Genomic DNA, 15,882 nt, shown 5'->3' on the forward strand with positions numbered 1-15,882 from the left:
CTAACCGCGAGTGCTCCGGTTCCCTCTGAGGCGGTTATTCCACCGCTCCGAACCGAAGACACCGCATTACCGATACCTCCGATACCGGAGGCCACTCCGATGCCAGTTATTGACTTTCCTCCGGATACTGAAACCGAGGAAATACCCGAGACCATTGCTGTTGATAAGGTCTCTCCTGCACGTGGAGCGGCTAGGCCTCCCATGCCCATGTCTATCAAGGCCTACACATGTGCCAAGGCAGCCAGCAAGTCCAAGCATCTTTCTGCTAAAACCTTACCTCAGCCTACTCCTGAAACTCAAATCATGGCTATGGCCGCAAATTTAATTTCCCTGATCAGAGGTTCCCAGGCCCATCCTGAGAGAGGATCCCAGCCTCCTCCTGATAAGAGGCCCAGGGTTGAACCCTATGACCCTCTTTCCACAGATGAAGATTCTGAGGACTCTGTTCACTCCGAAAGCCAGGAAGAGCCCTTTCAGACCTATGAGGATTCAGATGCAGAGGACTCCATTCCCTCGGCTTCTCCTCCTGAGGATATGTCTTTTGGGAAAGTTCTGCATTCCATGAGGGAGCATTTTAAGTGGCAAGGCCAGGAATATTCAGATTCCAGAAAGCGCCTTCGAACCTTCCTTAAAAAGCCCCAACACAGACCCTTAGCTATACCTCCTGTGCTTGATGTTTTGGATGATTTATATTCTGACTCCAGTGTTACCCCTGATACTCTTCCTCCTGCTCCTGTCAAGCCTGACAGATACTATAGGGTCCCAGAAACCCATTCTCATTTCTTTAGGGCCCATGCTGTTGATTTAGAAACAATTTCCCAGGGGCCTAAAGGGGTTTCCGCTACCACCTCCAAAAACCCTTTGCCTTCAGACAGGGAATCAAGGTCCTTAGAGAGATGGGGGAAGAAGCTCTACACATCCACTACTTTATCTATGAGAGCTCTCAATTGTCTCTTTCACATGTTTCAATATCAGGATTTCCTGTTAGATGATTTACAGAAAAGATTGGCCTCCCCTGAACCTTTAGATAGGAAGTCTTTGCAGGAGGCTGTACACAATTCTCAGCAAGTTAGCAATCATTTTCTACAGTGTGGATATGATGCATTGGAAGCTTCATGTAGGGCAGCTATGCCAGGGGTGGTCATCCGTAGACATGCATGGTTAAAAGATCAATCTTTACCAGATCATGTTAAGGCAAAGCTTCTTGATGCACCCTTGGAAAAGAACAAGCTTTTTGGTGATAATGCTAAAGATGTGTTAAAGTCCATTGAGGAAAAAGCCAAGTCAGTTCAGACAGTCAAAGATTTCCTCCAGGTTCAGCCACCCAGATTCAGCAGGAACTGGCCTTCTAAAAACTGGTCCTTTCCTAATCCTGAAAGATTTCAAAGGGGCAAAAACAGATGTGCCCGAGGAAGAGGCCAATACAGAGGATCCTACAGGGGACGACAATGGCAACCAGCAAACCAAAGAAGTGACACAAGGGTTTCTCCCGCCCCACAGGGACAATCTCAATGACTTTCCTCTCGTTCCGCTGACCAAGGAGCAAGCAGAAGCTCCTTTGGGTGGAAAATTATCTCTGTTTACAAAAAATTGGCACAAACTGACAAAGGACAAATGGATTTTGGACATTATAGACCACGGTTACAGGTTCCATTTTCATACCTTGCCAAGAAAACTGGGCATGCCAAACCTTCCACAAAATCAGAGGGCAGAGGCTATCAAGCAAATTTCTCTGCTTGCTCAGATCAAAGCAATAGAAAAAGTTCCACAATGAGAACAAGGTCAGGGGTTTTACTCAAGACTGTTCCTTGTTCCAAGAAAAGAAACTCAATGGAGACCAATACTGTACTTGTCCGCTTTAAACACTTTTCTCATAGTACCAAAGTTCAAAATGCTGACTCTACAGCAACTCCTTCCCATGCTGGGCAAGGGGTCTTGGCTGATTACTCTGGACCTCAAGGAAGCATACCTGCATGTCCCTATCAGACACAGCTGCAGAAGATACCTCAGATTTCTTGCAGGGCCAGAGCATTATCAATTCTCAGCATTGCCATTTGGCTTATCTACTGCCCAGAGTATTCACGAAATGCCTGGCTTCAGTAATTGCTCATTGCAGGCTCCAGGGGATTCAAATCTACCCGTACCTGGACGATTGCCTCATACAAGCGGACGACAAACTAACTTTGACAAAAAACTTGAATTATGTCATACATTTGCTACAGGCTCTGGGATACACAGTCAACTTTCAAAAGTCAAGACTTCAACCATCCCAGCAAATTACCTTCTTAGGAGCCAAACTAGACACAGCCTCTCAAATGGCTTACCTGACAGAAGACAAGAAAAAGAAGTTAACTCATTACTTCAAAAGTTTAGCAAAGCTCACCCAGATGACTGCAAGGAGATTCCTACAGGCCCTGGGTTACATGGCATCCTGCATTCTCCTGGTTCCACTAGCAAGACTACACATGAGAAAGCTTCAATGGTACCTAAAAAGCGTATGGTCTCAACACAGCAACAACCTAGAAGCAACCATACCGCTCATTCCATGTCTTCAAAAGGAATTTTTATGGTGGGCCTCAGTAAGCCAGTCAAACACAGGTATGTCATTCAAAAAATCTCAGATAACACAGACCATCACCACAGACGCCTCAGACCTTGGATGGGGGGCGCACATGGAGGGCAGATGTATTCAAGGACAATGGTCTCCAAAGGAAACACATCTGCATATCAACCAAAAAGAAATGCTGGCAGTAATGCATGCCATCGAGGCCTTCGGACAACAACTACAACCAGGCCACCTACTAATACGGACAGACAACACCACTGTGATGTGGTACATAAACAAGCAGGGGGGCACTCATTCTTTACCCCCTTTGCAGACTGACAATGAATCTTTGGGAAAAATCACTGAGCCTAAACATACAGTTGCAATCCCAGTTTGTTCCAGGCAAAGACAATGTTCTGGCGGACAGTCTCAGCAGGAATTTCCTAGACCCCCACGAATGGAGGTTACATCCAGAAATCTTTATACGAATCACTTCAACATGGGGCAGGCCGGACATAGACCTATTTGCCTCCCACCTCAATCATCACAAAAGTTCTGTTCAAGGACATATCATCCACAAGCATGGAAAATAGATGCTCTCTCATTCAACTGGAGCTCCCTAAAAATCTATGCATTTCCACCTCTGCCACTGATGACCACAGTGTTACTTGAAGATCAAAGCAGAGCAGCCCAAGGGGATCCTAATAGCTCCAGACTGGCCAAGACAACACTGGTACCCACTACTACGGAGCATATGTCACAACAAAACGTGGGCCCTCCCCAAATGTCCCCAACTTTTGACTCAACACAACTTCAGGACAGTTCATCCCAACATCCAGACACTACAGCTAACAGCTTGGGAGATCCTATGAATAACCTCAACCTACCTCTTTCCAAGGAAGTTCAGCGGATACTGACAGAAGCCCGCCGACCATCCACCAGAAAGGTTTACTTAGCCAAATGGAAGAGATTCAGCATTTGGAATACTACCAAGGGCCATGATGCATCACTTTTGAGCATCCCACTCATCCTGGAATATTTGGCAGATATGCTGCAGAATGGACTCTCATACTCTTCTATAAAAATACATGCTTCAGCTATCTCAGCTAGATACAACACTGATCCACCTGTGTTCTCACATCCTTTGTTAAGGCAATTTCTTAGAGGAATCAAGAATATAAAGCCCCCAAGAAAGGCACCAGTACCAGCTTGGGACCTCAACTTTGTCCTAGAAAAATTGACTCTACCTCCCTTTGAGCCAGCAGCTTCAGTGGATTTACAATTTCTTTCCTGGAAGACAGCTTTCCTGTTGGCTATTACCTCAGCAAGAAGGGTTTCGGAATTACAGGCCCTAATGGCTATACCACCGTTCATAACTTTCCACAAAGACAGGGTCTCCTTACGAACCAACCCTACCTTTCTCCCAAAAGTGGTATCTAGGGTCTCTTTAAATCAAGCAATTCACCTGCCTACTTTCTTTCCCAATCCTGAAAACAAAGGGGAAAGACTGTTGCATACCTTGGACATTCACAGACAACTTCGCTACTACCTGGACAGAACCAAGACCAGTAGGAAGTCTGATCAGCTTTTTGTAGCTTACGCCCCTGGCGTACAAGGAAAAGCAATTTCAAAACAGACAGTTTCAAAATGGATTGGACACTGCATCAGATTCTGTTATTCCTTCCATGGAAAGAGTGTGCCAGCCAATGTCAGACCACACTCCACCAGAGCTACAGCCACCTCTACAGCATTCTTAAGAGGGGTGCCTACAAAAGACATTCTAGAAGCTGCTACATGGAGCTCCGTGCATACATTTTCCAAACACTACAACCTTCCTCTATATTCCAGATCCAGAGCAGGCTTTGCTTCGGCAGTCCTGCAGGGATTGATAGCTACACCATCCTTTTCTTAGAGCATTCCTCCTCCCCCAGCTAAGCTATGGTATTCAACCCATATGTTATGACTGCAGTTGCATTCTTGAAGGACATAGTACAGTTTTGTACCTACCATAAATGTAGATGTCCGATAGATATGCAACTGCAGTCGGGTTTTCCCTCCCTCCTTCCCCTCTATCCTTTGGGTCCACTCCTATCCCTGTTATCCTTAGCTGGGGATATCTGTTATGGTGTATCTGTTTATTGCTTATTTATTTGTCTGGAAACCTGTTTTATCTTCCAATTTGATTACAGCCTTCCTTGGAGGGCACCTGGCATCTGGGGCAAGAAACACTGAAGAAGATGGCGTCGGCTGATGCTTATGTACTCCAGCCGCTCTGACGTCGGAGAGAAATGCGACATCAGCCGACGTCGGACCCAGACTTTGGAATCCGGCCGACCGAGGGCTGCCTGAGGCAGGACAACCCATATGTTATGACTGGAGTTGCATATCTATCGGACATCTACATTTATGGTAGGTACAAAACTGTACTTTTCTTATGTTGTCTTCTCACATGAACATGTTACAGGCTGCTTGCTGACATTGAATACCACTCTCTTAATTGTGTCTGTTTTTTTTACAGGTGATCAGAACAATTCAGAGGAACTTTTTTTCACAGTAGAGGACAATGAAAGGTAATTTATAAGAAGTGCATAATGATCATGAAGTGGAATAACTGAAAAAGGCAAAGCATGTGTCTGACATTGTGGTAGAGGAAATTGTTCCAGCACAGCTTTTTAAGTAATCGTGATAATTAATTCCCTTATTGGCCCATTTGTTCCTTGTGACCTCTGGCATCCTAGGATACATGAGGAAAGAAGAGAGAGCTGGAGAATATGACTATCTTCCAGTGGAGGTGCAGAAATTTTTTAATGCTCTCCATATTGAGCGGAAAGCAGGTGCTGTGCGGTCTCTGCTGGGCCCTGCATTGAATGAGCAGTTCTTCTCCTTCTTCTTTCTGCTTTTCCCGGTTAGGGGTCACCACAGCGGATCACTTGTCTGCTTATGATTGGCAGTGGAGTTTTACGGTGTCGAGTTGCCAGCCCGACGCCCAACCTTCCACAGAAGGTACACACATGCACACATTCACACCTAGGGCCAATTTAGAGTTTCCAATCCACCTACAGCATGTCTTTGGGATGTGGGAGGAAACCGGAGTACCCGGAGGAAACCCACGTGACCACAGGGAGGAAATGCACACTCCACACAGAAGGCACCCCAGCCGAGGATCGAACCGGAGAACCTCTTGCTGTGAGGTGACAACGTTAACTGCTGCACCACCGTGGCATTTGAATGAGCAGTTCTACAAACCCATAATTCTAACTAGAGTGCATGCACATTCCTTGTTAAGTTTGCACTTTCTAGGGTCCTTAAATGTAAGTGCTGCAGTCTTGGACTTTCAATCAGCTAGAACTCTTGTAGTAGGACTTCACCCGTACCCTGCCTTGGGATGAGTGGACTGGCATCAGCTGTTCAGTCTCATCCCTCCCCACATGTGTTCTCCAGTGCACTGGTCACTAGTTGTACTTATTTTACAGAGCCAGTTTCATTATAACTTTACAATCTAATCAAAGCTGCTTTACTTTTGTATGTATTTGTGGTATTGTTTACTGCACTTTAGTATCACTTTAGTTTGACTAGTGTAAATTGTCTTCATGAATGCTGATAAATAATACAAAACAAGACACATTTCTTTAATAGATGTTTTCTGAAGTAAAAATAATTTATAAAATGAAAACGTTTGTAACAAGAATTGCTGCTGCAGGAATTCATTATATGAATAGAAGATAACCTGTGTTGGATGCCAGTCCCCCTGGCCTTAGTTGTTTCAGCAGTCAGACATCTGGGGGGCAGGATTACATAGATGCAGTCTAACATTTTATGTACAGTGTTTATGTACAACTCACTCTGTTCTTTTTCTGCTCTCTAAAGTTAATCCATCCACTTTACTTCACTAATGTTTGTCAGTCACTCTTAGGCCTTAGGCTTTTGATTTCCTAGTACAGTGCAGTTAACAACTATTACAGAATACTGTGCCTTGTACAGGCATTCCACAGTCTGTCCACATTGTTAAAAATGTACCTTGTGAGTCTTAAGATTATCTGCTAAAGGATCCATGACAAGGTAATTTGGAGGCTAAACTTGAAAAATGTGAATTGCAATGGCATATGAATCTAAGACACTTTTATTTAAAGTTTAATCACTCTGAGTAAGTCTTGAGTTAATGTTAAGACAAAAACACCAAGTGGACTGTATAGTAAGCAAATCTGTGAACCATTAAGTCCTTTTGGTGTAATTTACTTGTAGAAATTTTTTGATCCAACATTGTCTCTTCAACTGATAGGTTATCTGAGCCATATGGCTCCAACACTTGCTGCTTTTAGACATTTGGATCCGAGGCTTAGGCTCCTCCCCCACTCATACTTTCCCTCCATCAACTCACTACACCAGATCTCGTTTGCTGCCTGAATGCTTCAGACATGGTCTTGGGCTGAATGATAATCCGATGTTCTCTTCTGCCCTCCTTAACTGATGGGTTATTGGATCCATACAGATCTCATGCCAGCAACTTTTAGACATTTGGATCCAAGACTCAGGCTCTTATCTTAACCATAATTCCTCTCCATTAACTCAGTATCTCTGATCTCATTTGCTTAGTGCTATTTTTTCTCAGGTAAGTGAAGAATATTTTTTTTTATAGTGTTTCAAGTTTTGTCTCTTATACATCTTAACATTTCAAGACGTCCTTCATTAATGCCCCTTGTAATGGGTCTACCCTTTTTTGGAGCAAAAGTGAAGGAAGCCGTGTCTAGAAGTGAGCAAGATGGCAAGCCCCTTTGCCATCAGTATCTGCCCCCCGAAGAACCTTTTTTAGGAATGAGAGGGGTGGCAAGAAGATTTGGGTCCTGACACTTTTTGTTTTCAGAGGCAGAAGGGAGAATAATCACAATGGATATATCGCCTATGTACAGAGGTAGTCTGCAGAACCAAATGTTTTAAGGCCTCTTCACCGAAAAACCCTTCTAGCACTCTTGAAGAGTTGCTCAACTGCTGCATTCTGGAGGCAGTTGGGGGAGCTTCTCTACAATGCCCCCGGCTTGGACAGACATTACCTAAGATACGTGGGTGCAGAGAATCATAACCAGAGGCTACACCATTCCATTTCTTTTTCTACCCCCCCCCCCCAAATTTGAAAGACTTCCCAACATTCTCACTTGCAAAGGAAAGCAGCAGCACAAGAAGTCAGAAAGCTGCCAGACAAGCAAATCATCCAAGAGGTTCCACCAGATATTATATTGTGGGCATCTGCCACCTAAGCCATTATGTGAAATTGATGAAATTTTGGATAGTCTCAGTTTAGTCCATCATGTCTCTTCTGAGTAAGGACGAAAGGATGTGCTCAGTAGACCTTCAGGATATGTACTATCACATAAAAATAGCCATACTGTCCAGTAGGTTCCTCTTCTTTTGTCTGGGAACCAGTTATTTCCATTTCAGGGTCAATACAGACCCCTGGGTGTTCACCAAGTGCATGGCAGTGGTGACATCTCATCTCAGACTTGTAGGGGTTTTGGGTGTTCCATTATTTGGATGACTGGCTGGTAACTGCTTCCAGCAAGAGTCTATTAGTCTGAGTCAGGGATACATTTCTTCAGCTTTGCAACCAGCTAAGAATCAATATCAACATAGGAAAGTCCAAATTAACTCCTGTTCAGGCAGTAGTGTTCACCTAGATGCAACTTTTCAAAAGTTCCAAAGTTGAGAATCTTGACCCTCAAGTAACAAGTGTCAGTAGTTCTCTCCCACTAGAAACCTCCAGCCAGGTGCATCCTGCATCTCCTAGGGTCCATGGCAGCTTCTATAACTTGCATCCCTTATGCCTGATTCCACATGAGAGTGTTACAGTGGGCTCTTGCACTTCAGTTGTTGTTGTTGTTGTTGTGTGTCTTTCGGCTTTTCCCAGATAGGGGTCGCCACAGCGGAACTCCGGTCCGCTAATGATTGGCAGTGGATTTTTATGTGACGAGTTACCAGCTCTGACGCACAACCTTCAACGAAGGTATGCCCATTCACGCATGTCTCCTCGCAGAAGACGCTCTAGCTGAGAATCGAACGGGACAACGTCTTGCTGTGAGGCGACAACGCTACCGCAGCACTTGCACTTCAGTGCTCTATGTTATTCCAACCGATGCATTTCCAATTTCATCTTACCAGGATATGCAGCCAGCATGTTCAGTGGTGGTTGGACTCCCTTCTGGTTTCCAGGAATCACCCCTTTATTCTGATGACCTCTCAGGCTACAATGACTACAGACACTTCACAGCTGGGGGTTAGGCGTTTCAATGAAAGACGGTCCAAGGCATGTTGACCTCTTCAGAAACCAGTCTTCACGTCAGTGTCCTGGAAATGAGGGTGGCCCTTTTTGCACTGCCTAGGCCTTCCAGGATTTCCAGGCCAGAGATGTGATTTCTATTCAGATAGAAAACGTGTCAGTGGTTTGTTACATCAGCAAATAGGGGGAACGCACATACCCATTATGTTAAAAGGCCATGAGGGTGTGGCAGTAGGCAATGTCGTCCTAGTGCTTTCTGGTAGCAACCCATATCTCAGGGAAAACCGCTGCTTTAGCGAACATGTTCAGCAGGTCCATTCTTCTACCTCATGAGAAATCTCTCAGTTGAACCCTGGTTGCACAGATTTTTAGTCACTGGAGCTAGCCGTGCTGTGACACAGAAGGAAACTCTGGCCCATATTTGGACTCCGGGTCTCCTGTCCACCCACTCCCCTCATGCCAAAAATATGTTCAGAAAGTCATGTGGTGCAACGTGAAAGTAAACCTCATCACTCCCTTTTGGCCTTGACAAGTATGGTTCCCTTAGCTTTGGCCTCACTTGGTACACCCTCCTTTTGTGCTGGAACCTCATCCAGACCTCATTTCTCACCCAGACATACTAGCCCTGAAATTAACCACATGTTTTTTCCAGTTTCATTAATGGCCAGACAGTCTAAGCTTTCTGCTGCTGTGCTTCATATTATAACATTCTGTCAGGAAACTTGCTAGAAGGGTTTATAGAATTAAATGGGAAATATTTTCTGTATGGGCTTCCAACAGGGGCATGGATCCTTTTTTCTTCCCCACTTTAATCTGTTTTGGATTTTCCAGTTGGTCTTCTCCAAGAAGGGGCTAAGTATTCTATCATCAAGGTACAAATAGCTGCCATCTGCAATTTTCATGTGGGATAGAAGTAAACCCCTGTTACTTCTTTGACGTATTACTTCTTTGAAGTTATCTAAAGCTTTTTAAGGGGAACATTTCTTCTTCCTCCTTTTGAGGGACCCTGTTCCTCCTTTGGATGTTACCCTTTTATTCCAGGCCTTGAACAAACCTCCTATTAGAGCCTACTGAAACTGCGGAGTAGAAGTCTCTTTCTTGGAAGACTAGTTTAAGAATTTACATTGAACCAAACTATTAACTTGCCAATTTCTTTCAAAACTTCTCTAGCAAATGGGAGTACACTTTGCATTTGGTGAACTTGCATCACCAGTTGAGGTTTTACCTACATTATGCCAAAACCTTTTAGACCAACTCTTAATCTTCTTTTCTCCAGTCAAATTGGGAAAAGGTGTTTCCAAGGTAACTCTGTCCATGTGGATGTTTGAGTCCATTTCCTTTGTGTACAAAGAATGAGGGTTAGAATTGCCTTGCAACCCTAAAGCTCATTTTGCTAGGGAAGTTGCCATTTCCACAGCCTTCTTTTTTCAGAGTTCTTAATGGTAACATTGTGCTATGGCTACTTGGTCCACCGTGCATACCTTCATATCCCATTGCAAGTTGGACTTGTATCCAGGTTTAGGGCCTTGTTTTGTTCAACCATCCTCTGGAAAATCCTTCCAGGAGGACTCCAAGGGGTATCTGAGGACTCTATCCCATCAGTTGAGGGTGGATGGAAGAGGCAACGTCAGCTACAAAATGTATATACTTACCATTAAGCTACATGCGTGCTAATTCCCCCTTCCTCAACTTCCCCACTATTTAATCCCCTTACCAAACTTCCACTTTCTTGAGCTCCCCACTGACCACAATGGACCTTCCTAGAGCCTTTTTTAAATAAAAACAAATCATATTGACATTTCAGTTGCAGATATTATATATAACATATAATCTTCCATACAGTTATTGTCAATCAAATATTACATAGCTCATTAAATTATTGCCTTCCCTTAAACATCATTCCTCCTCCATAATGTTATTTGTTCACACAGTTCTCATTTTTTTCTATTTAATTTCTCTTACCCTTTTGTAAAGGTCCCACTTCCGGTTCTTTTATGTGTTACTATATTCACTACTTCTAATGGGATTGCTTTAGACTTTTATTTCCATTTTCTATTAATTGCTTTTTTGGCAGCCACCAGATTTAAACTCAGAAGACCTTACTATGTCTAGGCAATTCAGATCCTGTATCTCAGCTTAAAAATGGTAGATCACTACTGTTCTTGTTGCCTGTGTTATTCAGAAATATAGTTCTAGAAGTAAGCATATTGGATGTTGATTTAAACATCTAGGTACCTAAAAATAGCACTGTAATATTACCTTTAAAGCAATTCCTCAAGGGGTACTATACCTGAGGCCTCCTAAGGCAGCCCTTTACCACCATGGAATCTCAGGTATGTCCTAAAGAAACTAACATTGCCTTGTTTTGAATCAGTTGCTGTGTGTTCCCCTCAAGTATCTGCTTTTTTTAGTGACCATCCATCCTGCCAGAAGAATTTCAGAACTATAGACTCTTGAGTGAAGAGGCCTTTCTGAGCTACAGAACAGAATCACACTACACACTAACCCTTCTTTCATGCCTAAGATGGTTAATGTGGTATCCTTGGATCAGGCCATTCATTTCTTTGTTTTTTGCCTTAACCACACAAAGCAAAGAATAAAAGGATCTTTCATTCACCATATGTGCATAGGCAGATGGTATACTATTGAATAAAAAAAAAGCAAGAAAAACAAATCAGCTTATTTGTGTATCCTTTGCATAAGGTAGAAGGGGCAGAGTTGCTTCTAAGGAAACTGTTTCTAAATGGTTAGCTCACTGCAACTTATTTTTCCATTTTTCCAATGCAGGACTCTCCCAGGGTGGGTGAGGTCAAATTTTGCTGGAACCACCTCAGCCATCACTGCCTTTCTAAGAGGGTTCAGCACTCAGTTCATTTGGAAACAGCCGCATGATCATTAGTTCACACTTTTTCAAAACACTGCAACCCAGATATCTGCGCCAGAGCAAGGACAGGGTTTGTCACAACAATCTTACAGGGCCATTTGCAACTCACTCCTTGCCACTTCCAACAGCCCCAAGATTTGTAAGCCTTTGGGAATCTTCCTAAGAAATTATCACTGTTGCAAAAGTGGACAGTTTAACAAACATAATACTGTTGGGTTAGGAACTTACCATAATTGTAAATGTTCAACTATGCCCATTATTGCATTAATTTCCCTCCCTCCACCCCTCTTTTCTTTTCCTTTTCTTGTTGTTTCTCAGGGTTGGGGGTTAGTATCCACCTATTCTTAGTCCTTATTGTCCTGCTTTTTCACCAGATTGACATACAGTCTGCAGATGCAGCTTAGTGGGTCCCTTCTGGTTACATATCCTGGTTAGGGGTTCACTTCATACAAAGACCTTTTTGTGCTCTAATCTCAGACTTCACTGTTGGTGGAATCAGGGCAAGGTAAAAAGTGAAATTGGAGGGGCCAGATTTTTTTCTTGCATCACTGATGTGCTGACATTCAGGTAGGACAGTGCCTGCTAGCCAGTAATTGGAAGGGTGTAAAGCTCTGGAAGTCAGACTGGATGTCAGTCCTTCTGCAGCAAAAGTCCAAAGAAATTGTCACTACTGCAACAAGGAACATTTTCAAATATAGGTTCATAGGTTCATAGGTTCATAGGTTCATACTAGGCTATCTGCCCTAGGGCATTTATAAGCCTAGCCAGAGTGTGTGTGGCTTTCACCACCCCTTAGGATGAGAATACTATACCCATTAATTTGCTGTGCCTCTGTCCAGCAGTGATACAGAGATGATTCCCGGGGTAAACCTACGATCTCCCATCCACTCGTCAAGATTTCTCTTGAACAGAGTCAGTGAGGGGCTCTGCCTCACATGGACTGGGATTCTGTTCCATAGTGTAGGGAGTCTCTGGGTGATGAATCTGTCCCTCCAGCACGTCCTATTTATATCCGTGTTGAGGTTTAAGTCTCTTGCTCTCGTGGCTCTGGTGGATTTGGATTTTTTGAGGTGGAGCATGTCCATTAATTCCGGTTTGGACATGTATGTCAGGCACAGATCACCTCTGAGCAGACGGTATGCGACTGAATAGAGCTGGAGTTTCTTCAGTCGGGCATCGTATGACCTATGTTTGAGCCCCTTTATCCTTTTGGTGAGGAACTTTTGGGGTCTTTCCAACTGCTGCAGGTGTCGGGTAAGGTACATTCCGAATGGGGCGTTGTACTCAATCATTGGTCTGATAAGTGAAGAGTACAGGGGTACAATGACCTCTCCTGATCTGGATGTGAATCCCTTCATGATCAGGTGGGCAATGTAGAAGGTCTTCCTAACCACTTTGGCAATGTGAGTGTCAAAAGAGAGGTTACTGTCAACTTGGGTCCCCAGGTCCCTGATAACTTCTTCCGTGTTTAATGGATTACCACCTATGTGGTAATTAGGGGTTACCTTGTTTTTCCCAAAGGGTATGACTATACATTTTTTGGCATTTAGCTTAAGGCCATGGCTCTGGCACCAGTTATCCATTTCTATGAGACCTTTCTGGAGGATGTCTGTGTCTGATGGAGTGTCAATTATCTACAGTTATGGTAAGCTGTACTTTCATGATGTATCAGTTGACCTCTGAGGGGGCTGTCACTGATGTTTCCAAGCACAAACGTATACCATCTCCTTATCCCCTTGTTCTTGGATGGCTATTCATCCAGACTCAGCTTTTGGAATTCCCTCTAAGGTGGGCAGATGTATACTTTTGTGTCTTATGTGTTGTCACTATAGATGTTAAATGGTTTACTGTCAAAATTTGGAAACTGCATCTGTTGACCGGCATATAGTCAACTTGCAGTCCAAGTTGGCAGAATGTCAACCCAAAATTGATTGAGTACACTACAGCGAACAGGTAGTGTAGGTCGATAATTTGGGTTCGACATAGTGAAGGGAAGTCACGCTTCAGTGAGGAACAGGGAATTAGCCCATTTCCTCATCGTAATGCAATCTCAGAGTTGATATATTTAATGTACAGGGGGTGTGGGGGTAGCCCTCCGCATGGGGGTGCAGCTCCCCTGCAGAATAGTAGAGTTAACATACCATTGTCTGTAGAGTTCAACAGTATGTTAATGTGCATAGCAGGAGGTGAGTGACGTCACCTTCTGCTATGTCAAATACATCAAACCACAGTGGTCGATGCATTTATTTTCGCTTTGGTTTACTATTCAGAATTTCGAATTCAGCATTTCTGGTTGAAATTTTAAACGGTCAACCAAAAATGATTCGAAATTTCAATGGTAAACCATGCTAAATCTTCATTGTTAGATTTTGATTTGCAGAGTTTGTTCTGCAGTGGTTGATATCAGGCTGGCAAGCTGCAAGGTTAGTAGTAATAATTGTGATGATATGGGCAAGTGCCAGCATAGCCAGCTGGAGTTTTGTGAAGAAAGATATGTCCTTTGAATATCAAACTGATTTATACAAGATGTTTGTGTGAAATGTATTAGAACTGTATGTCACTTGTATAGCAAACTGACATACAAGATGCTTTTGCTGAAAATGTGTATGTGAGCTTTGCTTGTGTTGAAATGTATCAACAGTGCACCCTGCTGAAATAAAAAGAAATGCACATGCATTAGTGTAACTGGATTAAATGTATATGTTTTAATAAATGACACCGGGACAGCAAACTGTTAAGCAGCTAACTTATTTCAAGGAAAGTAAGGGAAATGCAAATGAGCTGATAAACCCCACTGTAATGAATAGGACTGGAGATGGTAGGTCTGGAACAAAGCCTTTGTCCATTAGCTCAGTAAAAAGAGGGGAGGCCCCAGGCCCTGCCACAAACATTTGGATGTGCATTGTGGCCATCTGTGCTGACTTCCTGTTCCAGCTTCAAAGGGGAATACTGTGAGAATCTAGAGTCAGGTAAGCAGATGAGGTCATTCTGCCAGCCCTTTTGGAAATTATATTTTAGATATTACAAAGAGAAATCTCAGAGTATTGAGTATTCTGTTTGGAAAGCCTGACTGGAAAGACCCTCACCCCTAGCATCTTGCCTTGCGATAGTAAGCAACTTAACTAGGGAACAGTAATTCTTTTAGATCAGTCAGGAATATAGTGAAGCTTAGTTTAGAGAGCGTTTTTCTTTATTTGTACGAGTCTGTCCATCAATGTTAATTTCAATATTTTCTGTGACTTGAACTCTCTGGTTTACTGTACGTAGATATTCAGTAATTTCATGTAGTTTTATTATTTATTATTAAATATATTTAAAACTTTTATTGTGCCTGGTCATTGGAGAAAGTATCTAACCTGTGAGAGTACTTATATGTATTTGGTGACACTGTGTGGGCCACTTCAGAAGACCTAGCCATCTTGGTGAACTACTACCATTTGTATTAGCATTAATATTACACAGTATAACTGGATACCTTTTGTTAAGAGCCTTGTAGTAACTGTGTGGTAGCAGTGATAACTACCTTATAGTCTAGGCAAAGTTGGTAGAGCAGGTAATCTGTGCCAGCCTTTCCCAGGTATGTGTGTGTGTGTGTACGTCAGCTACTTGGGGCAGGGACACAATGCACTGGGTTTATAGAGAGGGTGCTAGAGGACTTGGATTGGACACTCGGCTGAGGACCTAAACATACAGCTGTACCAGTGAGGAGTCTTGCTGGGGACCTGGAAAGAGACAGATATAGAGACATCCAGACCCTGGGCTGAATGTGTTCCCTGTGTGCTCTTAAGGGAAATTGTACTTGATGTGGAGATGTCTGCTTCTGGACATACTGATTGTATCCATTTGTATTCCAAGTGAACGTCCCTCTCCAGTGTCAGTGGTGAGGATTCAGGCTCCTTGATTACTGGCCCAGCCTGGAGACGTCACTTATTGTTGCCGTCACATATTGGTAGCAGGGATGAGCATCACAGTACTTATGTACTGATGCATACTGTTGCAGTATGTATCAGCACTACTACCCCCCCCCAACCATGGGAACTTCCAAGAAGTATGTACCTGCATGTAATACGGGTGGAGGGGATGAACCTAGTCATTGACTCCTCAGGATGGATCCCCTCATAGCTTAGCTGTTTCATTGAGAATGTTATTTATAGTGAGTTTATTTTATTTTATTTATTTTATTTT

The 15,882-nt window shown here is 43.3% G+C and overlaps 1 protein-coding gene across 2 annotated transcripts in view; it reads left to right on the forward strand.

The window, feature by feature from the left end:
* Positions 1-15,882, forward strand: part of TRIM37 (tripartite motif containing 37) — a 2,575,817-nt gene that overhangs the window by 2,425,148 nt on the left and 134,787 nt on the right. For both annotated transcript variants that reach the window (XM_044054277.1, XM_044054276.1), the window contains exon 25: positions 5,064-5,115. In XM_044054277.1, the coding sequence (XP_043910212.1) occupies positions 5,064-5,115 (52 nt within the window). The remainder of the gene's footprint in view (positions 1-5,063; positions 5,116-15,882) is intronic.

This window comes from Protopterus annectens, chromosome 13.part0 (assembly GCF_019279795.1).
Source record: "Protopterus annectens isolate FY-2018-M chromosome 13.part0, PAN1.0, whole genome shotgun sequence".
NCBI classification, from domain to species: Eukaryota; Metazoa; Chordata; order Ceratodontiformes; family Protopteridae; genus Protopterus; species Protopterus annectens.